Below are 20,035 nucleotides of genomic sequence, written 5' to 3'. Positions count from 1 at the left end.
AGAGGGAACGAACGGTACAAACTTCCTTGGGTGAAAATGGACTTGGCATATCTGAGGAACAGAAAAGCAAATGTGGCTAGAGTATAAGCCAGGTAAAGTATGTATGGTATGTCAGTCAGTATGGGATGAAGTTGGGAGACAGGCAAGGGCTAGATAGCATATTAAGTCTATAAAAATTACAGGAAATAAGGGTCGCTACAGTAAAATTGCAGTCAACTTTATTTCATCTTCAGGCCTCAATATGCACCTTTAAACCTCAATAGGCTTATATAGTAATACTTACCTCATTTCATATTTAAGCATCCATAACTACAATAAATAATTACTCTTATGGGTATCCATTCCCAAAGTTACCTGAACCTCTTAGGTTTGGGCCAGGTCTGGTCTTAGCAACAGCAATCTCAAATAGTCAAAATGACTCCAAACCCATCCCTGGGTCAAGAGTTTCAGGTCTTGGAGGCATAAACATCACACTCAAAACCAGGTTTCTAAATCTGTCAAACAGTAATCCAAATTAAGCCAAATCAACCCATTCTAGAGATCAGTGATTTTCTAACACTAATGAATGTCCTATAACTCAAGAAATAGGGAAAAATAGACCCCCTCTTAGGAATAAAGCAAACAAAAGGAATATTTAACTCAATATATGTGCTCTCAGCCTGTTCACCAATTCCTCCTCATGGGACATAGACAACATCTGCACATTTGCAGGTGAAGAAATTTTGAAGTTAATTCAAAAGCTTGCCTTTTCCTAAATAAAACAGAGATTTTTAAAAAATGGAAAAAAATCAATAAAACCAAGAGCTGGTTCTTTGAAACGGTAAACAAAACTGACAAACCTCTGGCCAGGCTCACCAAGAAGAAAACAGAGAGGACCCCAAAAATCCAAAATAAGGAATGAAAGAGGAGAAATAACAATCAAGGGGGAAGGTATAGTTCAGTGGTAGAGCGAAAGCTTAGCATGCACAAGGTCCTGGGTTCAATCCCCATACTTCTGTTTAAAAATAAAAATAAAAATAAATAAACTTAATTCCCTCCCACCCCCCAAAAAATCAATACCACAGAAATACAAAAAAATCGTAAGAATACTATGAACAATTATATGCCAACAAATTGGACAACCTATAAGAAATGGACAAGTTCCTAGAAACATACAGGCCATCAAAACTCAATCAAAAAGAAATAGATAATTTGAATAGACTGTTCACTAGAAGTCAAAAAGAATCTGTTAAAAACAAACAAACAAACAAACAAACAAATAAAACTCCCTACCAGATGGCTTCACTAGGGAATTCTACCAAACATACAAAGAACTTATACAGAGCCTTCAAACTCTTCCAAAACGTTGAAGAGGAGGGAACATTCCCAAAGTCATTCTATGAAGCCACCATCGGTATGATACTAAAGCCAGACAAACACACTACCAAAAAAGAAAATTACTGGCAAGTATCTCTGATGACTATGCAAAAATTCTCAACAAACTATTAGCAAACTGAATCTAACAACACATAAAAAAGATCATACACCACGATCAAGTTGGATTCATCCCAGGGGCACAACAATGGTTCAACATACACAAATCAATCAATGTGATATACCACATCAACAAAAACACAAAAATCATATGATCATCTCAATAGATGCAGAAAAAGCATCTGATAAAATTCAGTACCCATTCATAATAAAAACTCTTACCAAAGTAGGTATAGAGGGAATATATCTCAACATAATAAACGCTATTTATGATAAACCCACAGCCAACATAATACTCAATGGTGAAAAGCTAAAAGCCTTCCCACTAAAATCTGGAACAAGAAAAGGATGCCCACTCTCACTACTTCTATTAAACACAGTATTGGAAGTCCTAGCCACAGCAGTCAGACAAGAAAAAGAAATAAAAGGTATCCAAATTGGAAGGGAAAAGGTAAACTTGTCATTATATGCAGATGACATGATACTATATATATAAAGTCCTGAAGACCCCACACAAAAACTACTAGTACTGATAAATGAATTCATCAAGGTACCAGCATACAAGATTAACATACAGAAATCTGTTGCATTTCTTTGCACTAACAATGAAATATCAGAAAAGGAAAGTAAAGAAACAACCCCTTTAAAATCACAACAAAAAGGAAAAAAAAAAAAACTTAGGAATAAGCCTGACCAAGGAGATGAAAGACTTACACGCTGAGAACTATAACACATTGATAAAGTAAACTGAAGATCACTTAAATAAATGGAAAAATATCCCATGCTCTTGGATTAGAAGAATTAATATTCTTAAAATGGCCATACTACTCAAAGCAATCTACAGATGTAATGCAATCCCTGTCAAACTACCCATGACATTTTTCACAGAACTAGAATAATCCTAAAATTTATACGGAACCAAAAAAGACCTAGAATTGCCAAAGCAATCCTGAGGAAAATGAACAAAGCTGGAGGCATAAACCCTCCCAGACTTCAGACAATACTACAAAGCTCAGTAATCAAAATAGCATGGTATTGGCACCAAAACAGACATAGGGATCAATGGAACAGAATAGAGAGCCCAGAAATAAACCCACACACCTACGGTCAATTAATCTTTGACAAAGGAGACAAGAATGTACAATGGAGAAAAAACAGTCTCTTTGGCAAGTGGTGTTGGGAAAGCTGGACAATTGTACATAATCAATGAAGTTAGAACACTCCCTCACACCATACACAAAAATAAACTCAAAATGGATCAAAGAATTAAATGTAAGACATGACACCATAAAATTCCTGTAAGAGAACACAGGTAAAACATTCTGACATAAGTTGTAGCAATGTTTTCTCAGGTCAGTCTCCCAAGGCAATAGAAACAAAAGCAAAATTAAACAAATGGGATCTCATCAAACTTACAAGCTTTTGCACAGCAAAGGAAACCATAAACAAAATGAAAAGACAACCTACGGACTGGTAGAAAATATTTGCAAATGTTGTAACCAACAAGGGGATTAACCTTCAACACATACAAATAGCTCATACAGCTTAATAACAAAAAACCAAACAATACAATTTAAAAAAAAAATGGGCAGAAGACCTAAACAGACATTTCTCCAATGAAGACATACAGAAGGCAAAAAGGCACATGAAAAGATGTTAATCTTTAATTATTAGAGAAATGCAAATCAAAACTACAATGAGGTATCACCTCACACTGGTCAGAGCGGCCATCCATTAAAAAGTTCTCAAATAACAAATGCTGGAAAGGGTATAGAGAAAAGGGAATCCTCCTACACTGTTGGTGAGAATGTAAATTGGTGCAGCCATTATGGAAAACAGCATAGACATTCCTTAAAAAATGAAATTAGAGTTGCCATATTACCCAGCAATCCCACTTTTGGACATATATCTGGAGAAAACTCTAATTCAAAAAGATACATGCACCTTAATGCATGCAGCACTATTTACAGTAGCCAAGATGTAGAAGCAACTTAAATGTCCACTGACAGATGAATGGATAAAGACAATGTGGTATATATATACACAATGGAACACTACTCAGCCTTAAAAAAGAATGAAATAATGCCATTTGCAGCAACACGGATGGGCCTACAGATTATCATACTAAGTGAAGTAAGTCAGAAAGAGAAAGATAAATACTATATGATGTCACTTATAAGTGGAATCTTAAAAAATGACACAAATGAACTTATTTACAAAACAGAAACAGACTCACAGACGGAGAAAGCAAACTTACGGTTAACAAATAGAAAAGGAGTGGAAGAGGGATAAATTAGGAGTTTGGCATTTGCAGGTATAAACTGCTATATATAAAATAGGTAAACAACAATGTCCTACTGTATATGTACAGCACAGGGAACTATATTCAATGTCTTTATAAGAAATAATGGAAAAGAATATGAAAAAGAAAACATACATATGTATAAATGAATCACATGCTGTACACCAGAAACTAACACAACATTGTAAATCAACTATACTTCAATAAAAATTTTTTTAAAGATAAAAATAAGTAAAAAAAATTTTTAAATTGTTTTTAACTTGCCTTTTCCATTTTGGCCTCAAGTTGGACTACAAGTTTCAGCAAGGAAAGGTGATATGACAAAATTCAAGAAGGGCAATACTCTGTGCCATCCTAAACACTCCCTTTTTAGTTTCACTTAGATAGCTCTCTCCTGTCTTATACAGCCTGTGTCAAACACCTGTTGACCTCTTTATGTACGTACTTCAATAAACACCACCCAGAGATAGGCCTAAGGAGCACAAGCAAAAACGCAATGCAGATGTAAGATAACACACGTATAAATCTGAGGTGCAAACTGAACTGGCTACCCCATTTAATAAATTTGAAGTAACAAAATGATGTTAACCAGAGGGCAAGGCTACAAGTAAATCCAGTAAACATATCACCACACATTTGTATATGAGTACACCTATCTCCTAAATAATAGACAAAAGCAGTAAAAGGTAGTAAAAATAGTATTCTTTCCCATTTCCCCAGAGGGGAAAAAAAGTTCTTACCTAGAGACTATCTGTAAAGCTAATAACAAAGCAAAAGAAAACAAGACAAAACAAAAAATTTCAATGTGATTAAAATTAGCAATAAACAATACTTACTGTTTGGCCTGATTAACGTGAACTCCTAATGTATAGCTCAGCCATTTGTATGTCACCTGCAAGAAGAAAAAAAATTTTTAATATTTTACTAGATGACTCCAGAGTGCAGATCAGTCCCAAGGGCTCCTAAAGAGTCTCACTCTTAGACGATTACTCCTGGTAAATTACAATAAATGCCACCCCAATTTTGCCAAGAACTATCCATCTGGGCAGGTAGGACTGAGATATTTATCTTACAAATATTAAGAAGTTTGTTTCACAGATCAATTAAGGCAACAGATTCTAAAAAGAAAGGATGAATATAAATAGAAAAAGCTCTCATTTTCCTTGCACTTCTTGTTTTACTAAAGTCCCTTTTTTCACATTCTGTCCTTTTGGGGGGCCACCGCCAAACACTATCCTCAAACTCACCAGAAGCTAGGTTATGTAGGAGGGCATGATTCAAACTTCTAAGGAAAGTTGCAGCCATACAAACATTAAAGGGCACAGGTGGTGCAGGAGCCAGGGAACAAGTGAAGTGGATGAATACTGTATAAGAGGTTGGATTGGGGACTACCGGCCTAAAGCGTAATCTTCCATCCTTCCTTGATCACTTGCCACTTCTTGTAATCTGTCACCCTCCTCTCAAAGTCTTCCAATTCTAAATGCTGAGTTTCCAATAATGACAAGACTTACATAAGTTAGGCAAAGGCAGTGTGATGCAGAGGAAAGTACTAGCAAAAGACAGATCTAGGCTGGAAAACTGATTATCCCTTACTAACCACAAATAAATGGTCCCTCTGCTTCAACTCCCTTTTCTAGGGATACTTTCACCGACCTCTACGTGGGTCACTGTAAAGATTAAATTTAAGAACGTGTATCCAAAGCTTATAGTAAGCACTCATTCATCACGATTGGCAAAGCGCATTAAGATCCATCATCTCACTTGATATTTATTCCAACCCTGTGGGGCAGGTCAAGCCTGTATCAATACCAAAGTTCCAGAAGAAACCGAGTGTCGGAAGGATAAACAATTTGTCACTTAACCCGGTTAGGACAATTTCCTCAGCTGTAAACTTGGGACCTCAAACGCCTTAGAAACATTATTAACCAACGCTCCTCCCTCCCCGCCTGACTTCCGTGGCCTGCGGTCCCTCCACAGAGCACAGAGCCCAGCACGCCCACCCAGGAACAAGGATTTGCGGGCGTCCCACAGGTCCTCGCTCGCCCTGGGGTACCTGTCTCCCCTCGGCCAGTCCCCACGCGGCAGAGGGGTCACGGCCCCCGCCACCCTCACCCGGCCAGGACCCTAGTCGCCCGCCCATATTCCCCGGTTCTAGTTCCTCACGATCTTGTTCTGGTCCGTGACGAACTCGTCTATATTTTCCAGATAAAACTGGTCTGCCATAGTGCTGCGGTGCTAGGATCCGCTGCCTCTGAGCGCCCCTTGACACCACAACCGCAGCTCCCGCCGGCGGGAAACGTCTTTCCTTCCTCCCAGGTCCCGGGTCGTTTCCCACGGCAACGGGGGCGATGCGCTACGGCGGCCGCCCGAGGGCCAAACTAGTATCGGAACTAGTCTCGCGCCGGCTGAAGTAGGCGGAGCTCGTCGGAGCCGAGGAAGAAAGGAGCTAGGAGTGCGGGCGTGGTCTGGTGCGGCTGTCTGTAGAGCTCCGGTTTCAGATCCCGCCTCTGCACTCAGTGACTGACCCAGGGCGAAATACCTCGCGCTTAGGAGCCGCATTCTACCGTAAATTGATAAAATAATCTTTGCCCTTTCATACGTTTCATATGCAGCAAATATTTATTAAGTACCTAGTCTATTCCAGGCGCTTCTTAGGCTCTGAGACACAGCAGAGAACAGTTAAGAAAATAAACAAGTAATTTTAGTAGCGTCCTGCCAGCTGGGATAAAGTACTGCCTGTTATAATCTCTCAGAATTGAGAAATTAGGGAAGGTTTTCCAGAGGGGATGAGAAAGTTGTTTTGGTTAGAGGCAGGAGCATTTGCTGGGAAGGGAGTAGAGTGCATTATGGCTGGAATGTTGGGAGAAGCAGCCAATAAGGAGAGAAGGGACTTGGAAGAAACCAAATCATGATGTGCCTACAAGGCCGTGTGAAGGGGTACATGAACTTTATTCTCCAGAAAAGTTTTCAGGTTGGGGGATTTCAACTAAAATTTCTCCTAACATCAACTAAAAAGCCCTTGGCCTCAGAATAAGCCAGTGTAGTCTAGTAGGACAGCATAGTGGATGATGGAGCAGGCTCTAGGTTTAGACCCTGGCTTTGAGCCCTGGCTTTTATATTTGTCATGTGAACTTAGGTAAGTTATTTAACAACTGCACGCCTCCCCCCACCATCTGTAAGATGGAAATAGTAAGGGCACACACTACAAATGTTTTTTGCAACATTCATTTGTTCATGACATAGCAAAAGCCTACTAAGGGCGAGACGCTGTTGTGGGTGCTAGGGGATACAGCTGTGATCAATAATACACAGAGTCTGTTCACCTGTAGCTTACATTTTTGTAGAGATATTTAAGTGAGGGATGGTAGTGGCTTAAAATAGCATAGTGGTACTGGAAATTGAGAACTGAGTGACTTGGATTTTCTCTGAGTCAGCAAAACCTGCTAATAAATTAGATGAGTGGACTATGAGAAAGACAGTAATAAAGGAAAATGCCTAGACTGGAATCTAAATCTTTAGATAGTGATGCCTTTGACTACTGAGATATGGAAGACTGAGAAAAAGCAGATGAGAAATTTAAAGAATTCTATTTGGCCAGAGTTATAAATGAGGTAATATAGATAAAACATTCACATCATGCCTACATAAAATAAAATCAACAATTAGTATTTGTACTTGGAATTGGCAAGTAATAAAATGACTAACTACAGTTAGGGGGGAAAAACACAGCGATTACATTACTATATACCAGGCACACTGTACCAGGCTTTGAGAGTGAGATTTCATTTGGTTCTGCAAATGGATTATGTTTGTCCATATTTTATAGACTAGATTGCCAAGGTTCAAGAGAGGAGAAATGGATTTTCCAGGTCACAGGGTTAAGTGGTAGACTGGGATTGGAATTCAGTTTTCTTGTCATTGCTCCACAGGAGTGGGAAATAAGTCAAGATAATTGATAGTACCTCCCTGCCTGAAGGGAGCATTTAATAATACTTATAGACTACCTAGCCCAGTGTGGTCCTAAATCTGCCAATATTAAAAGAGGTGTGTGATTTTTAGAAGCCAGTTTAGTGGTTATCTTTGGTAGAATAGAAACTGAAAGGGAGTAGGAAGAGGCTTCTGAGTAAATATATAAAGTTCTGGTTCTGGATCTGGGTGCTAGTCACATGGGTGTATCAAGTCTGGGAAAATGATCTGAACTGTATACTTCTGATATATATGATTTTCTATATGTATGTTACATCAATAAAAAGTTTAAGTTCTTGTTCATCGATTGTACCAAATATGCCACACTGATGAGGGATGTTGAGGGTAGGGGAGTATGTATGTGTGGGTGGGGAGGGCTATGTGTAAACTCTGTATTTTCTGCTCAATTCTCTTGTGAACCTGAAACTGCTCTAAAAGAATAGTCTATTAAAAAGAAAAAAATTCCATATATATATATATATATATAGTTGGAATATATACATACATATATATATATATTACAAAATTGGTATCTTTTTTTCACCTTGTATTATACCATCAGGATTTTACCAGCAATAAACAGTCTCCCCCCAAAAAAGCCAAAAAAAAGTTTAAGTTCTTATCTGAGGGATTTTAACTACTGTGCCAAGTATTCTCAAACCAGGAAAATAGAAAATAGGTACAGGTATTGAAAAAGGTAGGTTTAGTCTTTTTTTTTAATGTGATTTTTAAAAAAAAGTAAGTATAATTGATCTACAATATTTCAGGTGTACAGCAAAGTGATTCAAAGAAGATATATATTCTTTTCAGATTCTTTTCCATTATAGTTTTCCCATAATATTATTACATAAAATTTTCCATAACATTATTACAAGATATTGAATGTAGTTTCCTGTGCTAAAGGGTTTAGTCTTAACCTTGGAAAAAAGAAAAGAGATTCTGGGAAGAAGGGATAATGGGCAAAAATGGACCCCCAAGCAAGACAGTAATGGAATTATCAAGTTAAGTGATCAAAGGCATCTCTAAGTCTGGGTTGGAATAATGGAAACTTCCTTTTAAAGTATCTTTTATCACTATTTTTATTTATTTTGGGGGATAGTTTATTTATTTATTTTGATGGAGGTACTGAGGATTGAACCCAGGACCTCGGGCATGCTAAGCATGCGCTCTACCACTGAGCTATACCCTCCCCCCAAGGTTGGAATAATGGGACTAGAAAGGAATAACCACTGCTATGCCCAGGAGGGGGCAGGCTAGGAGTTGGACTTGTACATTAAGGGCAGGGAGCTGAAGGGGAATGGAAGAGCTTTTCCCCTTATGTTTGAATCCTACCCAGCTTTTACATTCCTACCTCAGGGGAGAGTAGCTGACTGGACAGCATGTGGACTTTGGAAATATATTTTTCTTTGAAAAGGCAAGCAAACAAACAAAAACCTGGGCTTGAATCCCAGCTTTACCACTTCCTAGTTTTGTGGCCTTGGGCAAATCATTTAACGTCTGTAGTCCTCAGTTTCATCATCTTTAAAGAAGGGACAATGATAGGCAGTGGTGTTCTGATGAATGTTGAACAACCAATTAACCAAATTAAAAAAACAAAGCCTTGATTTGTAGGGGTTGCCAACTTCTGTGGTGTAAATATTCCCACCATAGCAGATTCTGAGCTATGGAAACTGATGTCACAGAATTAGGAAGAGAGGCACATTATCACACCATTATTTCCACTGTACAGATACAATAAACAGATAACCTCAAGAGCATAGATGATAGTAAAATCTAGTAAAATAATTGGGAAATGATGAGATCTGAATATTTATTATCTTTGTTTTTAATATAATTTATTAGTGGTAATTTATATAATTTAAATTTTAGTAATGGCTCTGTTCAACAGCTGACTTACAAACTTTCTGAAACTTTAATGTTCAGCTCTCATAAGCAAGTACAGGCCAGCTCTAGCACACTACTATAAATAGTTGACCTTGCATGACTGAGGGGATCGAAGGCAACATGTTCTGTGCCTGGCAGATAGCTAAGTGCTCTAAAAATGGTAACTATTATTATATAATTAACACTTGTATACCACTAACTATATGCCAGGCTCTGTTCCAAGTGCTTTACAAATATTAACCCATCTAATCTCCGTGAGAACGCTAGAAAGTAAGTGTTATTATCCCTTCTCCAGATAAGTAAACATTGGCACAGAAAAGTTACGTAACTCACCCAAGATCACAGAGTAAGTGGCAAAGCCAGAATTATAACCTAGGCAGTCTCGTTCCAACATCCATAAAAGAGCGAAACCTGTATTTCGCTGTCTCATTATTAGTTTACAACTGCATATAGGAAAGCAATAAGCACTATGAACTCCAACATACTTTATTGCAGAATTTTGTAATACCTATGCACATCAGTCAAGTGAGAGTTGCTTTCAGTGGAAGCCAAGTAACAAATGGTATATGTTGAGTATCTACAGGATGTGGGAACATAGAGTCCACGTAACTAGGAGTTAATCTTGGAAGTTTTCAGGGCAGTTTTGAGGCAAGAGGGACAAAGTGGAGGGAAGAAAGGGGAGATGGATATTTGATTAGGTTTAGGGAGGGACCCACAGCTAGCAGATGCCAGTGAACAAACCTAGGACCATGTCCAGAAGATTAGTGTTTTTTCTAGATAATGCCTGAAAGCTTAGTTCTAGGGTCAAAATTAAATCAGAAAAGAAAGGACCCCTCTGCATTTTCATGCCCATAAGTCACAGGTGTGTAAGTCCATCAGTGCATGTGCACTGCTGGGGTGGTAATACTATCATTTATTGAGCACCTACCATGTTGTGAGTACCTTGCAGAAAATGACCCATTTAATCCTCTAACAACCCTGTTAAATTCAGCTATACCTTCACCAAAAAAGAACCCAGATTTGAAATTAATTTTATGTTGTTAATAGGAAGAATGAATAGGAAATGATTCCATATAGTTTCCAAGGCAAGGTTTGCTTAAACTAATAACTGAGTAGGATGTTAGGACTTGCCTCCTTCTAATATAACAACACACACCAGCATCTAATAGGTTCGCAGTAATGTCTATTGACTTAAGTTCAATTATACTGCAGGAAGTGAGATTTGAGGGGGAAAACATTGGATTAAGAAACAAGGAGACCTGAGATAGGTGTTCACTCTTATCATTCATTGAGTGTGGAAAATGTGCAAGCACCATGTGAGGCCTTTTACTTGAATATTCTTATTTAATCTTCAAAATAATTCTATAAAGTAAGTAAATACTATTACTTATCTCCTATTATCCCTGTTTTACAGATGAAGAAACTGAAACTCAGAGAAGTTAAGTAACTTGTCCTAAACCACACAAGTAGTAAGTGGTAGAGATGTCTTTCCACCCAGGTGTGCCCAAAGCCCTTGCTCAAACACTGTATTTAGAGGGCAGCTGGTTGATTTTTACTCTTCTCCTCCTTTTATTTTTTTCATGCTCTTGTTTGAATTTTTACAAGGGTCTATATCCTTTTTATCATTAGAAAAAATGAGCATATTTTCATTTTGAAAAAAAAAGTACATTTAACAATATAAAATTAACTCATCTTCCTATTCCAGGCATCTGCAATGTTTTCCCTGTTGAAATGTAAAAGGCAAATCTCCCAAAAGGAAAAGTACCACCTTTCCTTCCTATGCCTTAAATGCTGCTTCTTTAAGTAAAAGAAGACAACTCACTCCTTAGTCCTTAAAGATGAACCTTAGCATCAATGTTAAGAACAACAAATCAACCAGAGTATTTGCTAAGCAAAGGAGGATAGACAAAAACTGGGGGGATGGCGATGTCAGGCGATACCAGCAGTGGGAGCCACAGCATCAGGACTCAGCCTCCGCGTCTCAAATCAAAACCTAAGGTGTATGTTACACATAGAAGGCTGACCCTCCTCTCTCCTCCTCTTCATCCCACTTTACCCTGGAAATGATTGGCATCAGAGAGTCTAATGATTCTGACAGGATGGGGCATGGGGTGGGAGATCTAGACAGGATCAATATTGGGGAGGGCGATGAGGAGCCATCAACTATATGCAGGCAGGACCCCAGACTCTGAGTAGGGGAAGAGGCACTGTAAGAGCAACTCCAGATCCCCAGCAGCTGGCTGGGCTTCAGGACTGCTGCGGGTCTCTGGGGGATAGCATTCCAGTAGGAGTAACAGATCAGAGCCAAGGAGTATAAGAATTATGACTCAAGGGCTACATAACTGTCCAGTGGCCATTCCAGAGTCCCAGGGGCCCAGGACTTATTACCACCGAGGTATTTAGCATTAGATCATTCATACATTCATTCATCAGACATTACTAAAGGCCTCCTATCTACCAGGCCTCATGTGACTAATGGGGACACAGTATGGTCTTTATCCCTGGGACTTCAGAGTCCGGGGGGAATAAATAGCAACACAGTGTGAGGGAAGCACAGGTGCCACGTGAACCCAGAGGAGGCAACTAACCCAGCATGAGGATCAGAAGAAACGTGTGGAAAAGTGGACTTGGGTATCCAGGGCTAGATACCATGTAATATCCCTCCTCTCACTTTAGGTAAATATATATAAGAAATAAAATCAGGGTCCTGCTATTTTTATAATTCTTAACAACACACAACATGCCTGAATTTCCTTTTTTTTTTTTTTAAGATGTTTTATGAGAACATGGATACCTTGTGCATGCTGTCTTGTGGAATGTACAGCCACCCAAGGCCAGTACACATCAACCTTCCTGACGGCTGGGGAGGCAGGAGCCCAGGGGAGTGTGAGATAAGGCTCCAGGTGCTGTTCTAAAGCACCTTATCAGTTCTGTGAAAATCAGTGTAAAACCCCTCAGTTACCAAAACAAAGTGAATGAACCAAGAGGACATTGGGACACCGCTTCCCTTGTTTCACACTGCTGCCACCCCCCACCCCTTCCCCTGCCGCCCCAGTCCACAGTCACACCCCAGCCCGTTTTTCCCTCAGCTCAGTCACCAGAGATTCACAATGCCATCTCTGTTGCCTCAGACATTCAGAAAAAGAGCAGGAGGGCCCCCCACCCCCATCTTGCAGTTGCTTTGTATACTGTGTTCCTTTGTCCATTCCCCTGGGGGCTGGAAGATTGCTTGGGGCCGGGATGGTGGTGAAGGTAAAAGTGAAGAGAACTGGAAACTGGTTATGAGAAGTTTGGCCTTAAGCATATCATTTCTGAATGATTAAAATTGGGGGTTGGGGGTGTTGGCTTTCAGGGCTAAAAAGCAGTATATGATCCTACCCTTAGAGACCATTACTCACTGGCTCCCAAACACTGCTGGGTGGGAAGACTTCCTGAGGAAAAACTATGTGGCCTCAGCTTTAGTTTTGAGTGAAGAAAGGGCAGAGGCTGTTCCAGACACAGTCCTGATAAAGTGGGCTGCTCTCTTCGCTCATTGACACTCCTGGCATCATTGCTTCTCTCTCTGACTAATGTTTGCTTCTTTGACTTACCCACAGTTTCTACTTCCTCATAATTTTAGTTTAAACACAGCCACAGGTTGCCACAGCTCATCTGTCCCACTACCTCCAGCCTCTGCCTGCTCACTATAGATTTTCTCAGTAACTCCCCATTTTGTAATTCCTAAATGATTGAACCTGATATGCTCATCTCATCCCAGGCTTTTGTTTTTTGTTTCTTTTAAATCTCAGATTAGCAATTATCTTTTTCAGGATACTGAGCAGCCAGTGGACAGATTCCTCTTGAATACACTTGCCTCTTCATTTATTCTCCAATTGTTGATTGAGTTCCTTCTATGAGCTCAATATGTGTGTAAGATACAGTAGAACCACAAAAGACATGGGGGCCTGGTTGGAAACAGAGACATTACCAGACAGTTACAAGGTCATGTTATAAGTCAGGGAACAAACAATGTGCATCCATCGGAGATGTCCAGCAGGCTGTGGGCTATGTCTGTTTCCAGACTGGGGATCCACACATATAGATGGGATCTGACACCAACGGGGGGATTAGATCAACCAAGGACAGAGGCAAAGGCAGACCCCAGGGAACATCAGCAGTTTAGGGACAAACAAAGGAGGAAAGGCCCAAAAGGTGAACTGAGAGGGAGAAGGAGAGGGTCCAAAGTGGAAACAAGAGAAGTGAGTTTGTAGGAGGAATTATCAACAGTGTGAAATGCTTCCCCAAAGTAGCGCTGGGTAAGGATTGAGAGGAAAGCATTGGATTTGGCAAATAGCGGGCCTCTGGTGACATTGGCCGGAGGAGGGAGAGGCACAAAAGCCAGACTGCAGTGAGTTAAGAGGTGAGTAAGAGTGAGAAGGGGAACTGAAGATGGAGGGTGGAGACAACTCTGACCAATGAACTCTGTGGAAACAGAGAAGTGGGTGGGGGTGAGTGGCCATGAACGTCACAGCCCATCAGCCTGAGCAACAGTGGTGGGAAGCGGTGGTGGGCATTTGTCCAAAAAGGAAGTACAACAGGCATTTCAGGGTCTTTTCCATCTAGAACGTCCTTAGTCACGGATGCCTCAGAAACTGAAAGCCTGCAACTGCAGGAGGAGAGCACTGGTAGATCTTCGGTTTTCACAGAATGGGAATTTTTCAAAGGTCTTTTCATCCCTGGATTCCCAGAACCCAGCATGGCCATAGTGTAGGCCCTTAGCAAATATTTGTTGACTGATAACTGAATGGTGGAATGAATAGGCAGATGGATGAATGGAATTGAATTAAACATTGTTCTGCTCTATAATCCCTTTTGTTGATTTATAGAACATAGTTTGTGGAAGGTGTTGTCTTTCTTTTCCTTCCACCACTGAAATTGTACATAGTCTGTTATCAGGGTGAGCATTACTGATAAGTGAACTGGGGAGATTCAGCTGCCTTCAAAGGCCAAGTGATCAGAAATAGGGGGAGAGAGGTGACCTTTTATGGATAAAAGTTGGAACCAAGCCCAGACCCTAAACAGGCTTGAGAGCTGCAAAAGAGCACTGCTGCTGGAGACCCCAAAGGGAGGCTTCATGAGTTCCTATACATACAGGATTTCATCTAGTAAACACTCCTTACAGTTTGGGTTGACATATCTTACCTTTCAATGTTTTCTTCAAAGACTCTAGAGAAAGGGACAAAATCAGATGGTAGACTCCTCCCAAACTAAATCGCCTCATTCCCCTGTCTCTGTTCCATGAGGAAATGCCTCCATCACCCTTCTGGTCTCCCTGGACCTGCCCTATTTTAGACTCTCCTTATCGTTAGGTTTTTTTTTTTTTTTTTGAACCTGTTCTTCTGCTTATGAAGGAAATTCCTGCTCATCCACATCTTCTCTAGCCTGATCTCTGTTCCAGTCTGCCCCTGCCCCTCACCCTGGTCCATCTTTAATACCAGATGATGTTTCTAAAACATAGATCTGGTGATATTACTCCCTGTGTAAAACCACCATCCAATTTTAGAACACTTCCATCACCCCCCAAAAAGTTCCCACATTCCCCACTTAGGCAATCAATCTCTGTTCCCATCTCCAACCCCCAAAATGGCCACGAATTATTTCCTTCCCTCTCTCTACACCTTTTGAAAGTGTCCTTCCACATTAATTCTGGTTTAGGTTTGCGATCTGCTTTGACTAGAAAAGTGCTTGAGTATGTGGGGGTTCTCTTTTCCTGTTGCATGTGGAGTCCAGGGACCACCATGTGAATGAGCCTAAGCTGGGATGCTGGAGGACAAAAGACCACATGGAGGAGAACAAAGGTGCCCCCACTGTCTGACTCCCCAACACCAAATATGTGAGTGAGGCCATCACCCAACTTGCCAGTTGACTACAGACCCGGGAGAGCACAGCCTAGATCCACTGAACAAAACCAGCTGACCTATAGAATTGTGAAATATATAAAGTGATTTTTGTTTTAAGCCACTATGTTTCAGGGTGAGTCATTTTATAGCAAACGCTAACTGATAACAGAGATTCAGTACAATAAAGCTTTGGGGCTAAGCAGTCTGGATTTGAATTCTAGTTCTGCCACTTACTAGCAGTGTGGCCATGGGCAAGCTACTCCATCCTTCTAAGCCTCAGTGTCCTCATTTGAACAAAGTGGGTAATGGTAGTGCTTATCCCCTGGGATTGCAAAGATTCAGTAGGATAGCAGATGTCAGACATTAGCTCATGTGCCACTGGGTTCAGCATAACTGCCTAATAGAGGGAGCCATTGTTCAGATGATTAAATTACAGATAAGAAAACAACATTCCCACAAGTTTAGTGACTTTCTCCAAGATCACAGGGCCAGAAAATGACTGAACTTGGGATTTACAGTGGAATTTCTTGACCCCCACCTGGTCAAGGATTCCTGATAGACTAGAGGGGGAGATTGACTGGGGGTGGGGAGGGGCATTCAGTGTCCACCTGATGACAGCTTGCTTTGTGTATGGTCTCAGAGTGAAGCTAGAAACAGGCTAGAGCTAATGAATGATCAAACTGAAGTTTTACGAAGGTTAACTTGTGCAGACTTACTCTTCATTCTCCAGATCCTATGTCTCCCCAAGTCTGGTTGTCTGTTTGTACTGCTTCTCAAATCCACTCTTTTCTCTCCACTTTCTTACCTTAACCGGTGCCCCTTTCTGGAGCTTCCAACTTCCTTTGGTGTCTCCCATTCCAATCCTTTCTCCTCTCCCTGTGTCTTCTATACTTTGGGCTCTGTGCCAGCACATCCCTGATGCTCATCAGAGGACAGATTCTGCTCTTGGGTGTTACCCAGGAGCTAGATAAATGGCATCTGGATATTGAAATGAAAGACCTCCAGGTGCCTCGGATATCTCATCCATAAAACAGAGAGCCCAGGAGGCCTTCCAGATCTGACAGATCTGAGGGTGCCACCTAAACCCGAGTAAAGGACCATCAGGTACATCCGGTCACTGAGCAGCAGGTGGCAGCGTCTGCTCTTCTTTCATCATCTTCCATCAGGAGCTGCTGGTGCTCCTTCTCACAGAAAGAATAACAATGAAGATAGGACCTCAACAGCCAATTAGAAAATGCTCTGTGGGCCAAACTTTAATTGAATTAACTGCCTGAATTGAAAGAATAGGGGATTCCATATTAAAATCGGATTTCAGGCTTTATTCATTAATCCAAACATCTGGCTGGTATCTTTTGTCCAGGCTGTGGTCTCCTGTGGTTCTTAGTTCTTACCACTCCCTGGGGTCTTCCCAGCACTTAGGCCAAGTGTCTTTTGCCATTGTTCACGGTACTTGTACCGTCATTTTTCTTAGACCTTTTTATTATAAGTGAAATATTTCTTAACCATGTCTTCAACAAAAGGAAGAAAATAAAAGCTAGATTAAGAGGACCACACATTTTCAAAAAAGGAGGAGGGAGAAAGAACCCATTTCTTTGTGCAAATGAAGTAAGCAGTGTGTCTGTGTTGAAATAATCAACCTACGATGCCATTACAAAAATAAAGCACAATAAGAACTAAAAAGAATATAGATAAGATGTGAGATGAAAAAGCAACAACATGGAAGCAAAGGACTGAAATCTCAACAGACTTTATTCTTTTGAATGCAGATAAATGTTTCTGTTATAAATTGTAATTAAGGGAATAAATTATAAGTGAATAAAATATAGCTGAATACGTGAAACAGTAACACCCACCCAAGGCTGTAGGCATTTGAGATTGGATCCAATAACCCAATCCCTCTCCTCTAGTCCCCAGCTTTTATGGATGAGATAGCTGAGGCCCAGAGACATTGTTAACTTGTCGAAGGTCACAAAGCTAAGAAGTGGCAAAGTCAAGGATAGAAACTATGTCTTTGGACTCTATATCCTCTGCTTCTTTCATATATCTTATGGCCACAGAGCTTAAATACGTTTGTTGAGTTGATGAAAGGCACCATAGTGTAGGGGAAAGAACATTAAATTGGGATAAGAGTCCTAGATTCTAGTCCTAGCTGTACCACTGACTGGCTCTGTAACCTTGGGCAAGCCACTTTCCTTTTCTGGACCTTATTCTCCACATCAAAGTATGGAGAAAACTAAACTTAAGACTTTGAAGGTTAATTGGGAAGTATGTCACATTAGCCAAGTATAGCCCTTTGTCCTGAGGCTAGGAATTTGGCCCCAAGGGAAAGGAGTTAGAGACCTCACTTAAACAACAGAAGTGAACTCTGGCTGATTAGAATAAGAAATGAATTTGTTAAAATAATCTTCTGTAGCTGTGGAGTCAACAGAAAGCCTGAAGTATTAGGCTCAAAAAATGGGCAGAAAATAAAAGCATATATCCACACAGGCACCTGTTCACAAATGTCTACAGCAGCATTATTCATAATGGCCAAAACATCAAAAAGAGCTGTTAAAAAACAAAATTCAACAGAGTAAATTTGAAGATCTAATTGGCTTTATTCAGTGATTCATGAACTGTGCAGCATCCCATCTAGTAAATACAGTATTTACTAAAGGGGATTCACTCCAAGGAGTTGTACAAGATGGAAGGTTTTCATAGACAGGAAAAAAAATGGGGCAGAACAAGGAAGTAAAATTTGCAAAAAAGAAGAAAGAATTGTTTCAGGCTAGGTCACCTTCCCTATGTGAGCAGCACAGGGGGCTCTTATCATCTTATTACCTCATTAGTGCTGAACGGGAAATTCCAGACTGATTGGTTTACAATTCCACTCCTTGGAGTGACTGAAACTGCAATTAGGTTAGGTATTAAGTCTTGGTGAGACTTAGCAGAAGTGACTCTGTTTGGGGCTTGTTTCTTTTTAACTGACCCAAATGACCATTAACAGTCAAATGGATAAACAAAATCTGGTATACAATGGAACAGCGTTCAGCTGTAAAATGGAATGCAGTACTGATGCATGCTACAGCATGGATGAACCTTGAAAACATTATGCTAAGTGAAATAAGCCAGTCACTAATAACCACATACTATATGAATCGTATAAAAATCCAGAACAGGGGAGTCTAGAGACAGAAAGTAGATTAGGGGTTGCTCTGGGCTGGGAAGGGACAAGGGGTAGGGGAGTGATAGCTACATGGTAGAGAGTCTCATTTTGATAAAAATGTTCTAAAATTGACTGTCGTGATGATTGCACAATTGTGTGGGATGTGGATTACATCTCAATAAAGCTGTTAAAAAACTGAAAGGAACAGAGGGAGCCAAGGCAGGTACAACCTCAGCTCAAATCACGCTACAGAACCAATGCAATAAGGACACCACTGCCCCCTCTCCCCCTGCCCTGAATATTGGACCCAGAGGCCACCACTTTGTTGGCATTGCTGCCCTCAAACCTAGATGTTACTGCCCCCAACCACTGCCAAAAATGAATTCTCCACTGTCCCTGCTTCCTTACAACACAAATGTCTTGTTCTGAGTTCTGGGAGAATGTACCTGATTGACTGAGTCTGGATTATATGTGCATACCTTGGCTGTAATGGGGGCCTGGGAAAGCAAATATTTAGCCTTCGTCACTTCTATAATGGGAGACAAGGTCTGAACCCCAACCCCCAAAGACTCTTACGGTAGAGAATTCTCCAAAAAAGAAACAGATTTCGATGTTGGGCAAATGAGCGAACCAACCAATCAAACGATAAACAAAAATGAAAATCCTGACCTCTATACATATATATTAAAATGCAAATAATCCAAAATAATCTGTCATTTAAAAAAAATCTCATTCATTCATGTATCCCTGCAAACACTGTGAGCATTCTTAAATACCTAAAAATTCTACCAGCTCTATGTTAAGTCCCATCAGAAACAATAAAACACTGATCTTGCCCTCAAGGAGACCACAATGAGCAGGAGAAAAAAATGGAATGTTATGGGTTCGAGGCTAAAAGTATAAGGAGTAAAATGGGGTCACAAAGGAGGGACTGGTTAATTCTCCTTGGGGAGAAGGTTAGAAAGTCTTTACAGATGAGATGACTTCGAGGAGAATCTTTAGAGGTGGGTTGGTGCCTTGCTAGGCAGGAGGGAGGAAATAGGGGCCTGGAGCAGCAAAGTTCATGGGGTAAACTAGGAGCAACACTGTGCTGGAAGACTAGGGTGTGACACAGGGCACAGCGAGATGGCCTGTAGAGGTCACCAGGGCCAGATCATAAGGGGTTGTAGAGCTCAGACCAGTTTGGTCTTCCCTCTTTTCAACAGAGAGCTATTGAAGGATATTTTGCTTTTGAAACATTGTTTTGATGCTGTGCAGACAATGAACTGGAGGAGAGATCCCGCAAAGAGGTCAGGTAGCAGCTGCTGCCACAGTCCAGACGTTAGATGGCAGAAGAGGGCCTGAACCAGGGTGGTAGCAGTGGCAATACGAGGGACAGATGGCTAT

The 20,035-nt window shown here is 40.6% G+C and overlaps 1 protein-coding gene across 1 annotated transcript in view; it reads right to left on the bottom strand.

The window, feature by feature from the left end:
* POLD3 (DNA polymerase delta 3, accessory subunit) overlaps window positions 1–6,129 on the bottom strand; it is a 44,610-nt gene extending 38,481 nt beyond the window's left edge. Inside the window, exons 1-2 of the mRNA XM_010989549.3 lie at window positions 5,939–6,129; window positions 4,612–4,667 (exon numbers count right to left, since the gene is read on the bottom strand). Of these exons, the coding sequence (XP_010987851.2) occupies window positions 4,612–4,667; window positions 5,939–5,998 (116 nt within the window). The 5' untranslated portion in view covers window positions 5,999–6,129. The remainder of the gene's footprint in view (window positions 1–4,611; window positions 4,668–5,938) is intronic.
* Window positions 6,130–20,035: the final 13,906 nt, after the last annotated feature.

The sequence above is a fragment of the Camelus dromedarius genome, chromosome 12 (assembly GCF_036321535.1).
Source record: "Camelus dromedarius isolate mCamDro1 chromosome 12, mCamDro1.pat, whole genome shotgun sequence".
Classification (NCBI taxonomy): Eukaryota; Metazoa; Chordata; class Mammalia; order Artiodactyla; family Camelidae; genus Camelus; species Camelus dromedarius.
This window is presented reverse-complemented; position numbering and strand designations above follow the sequence as displayed.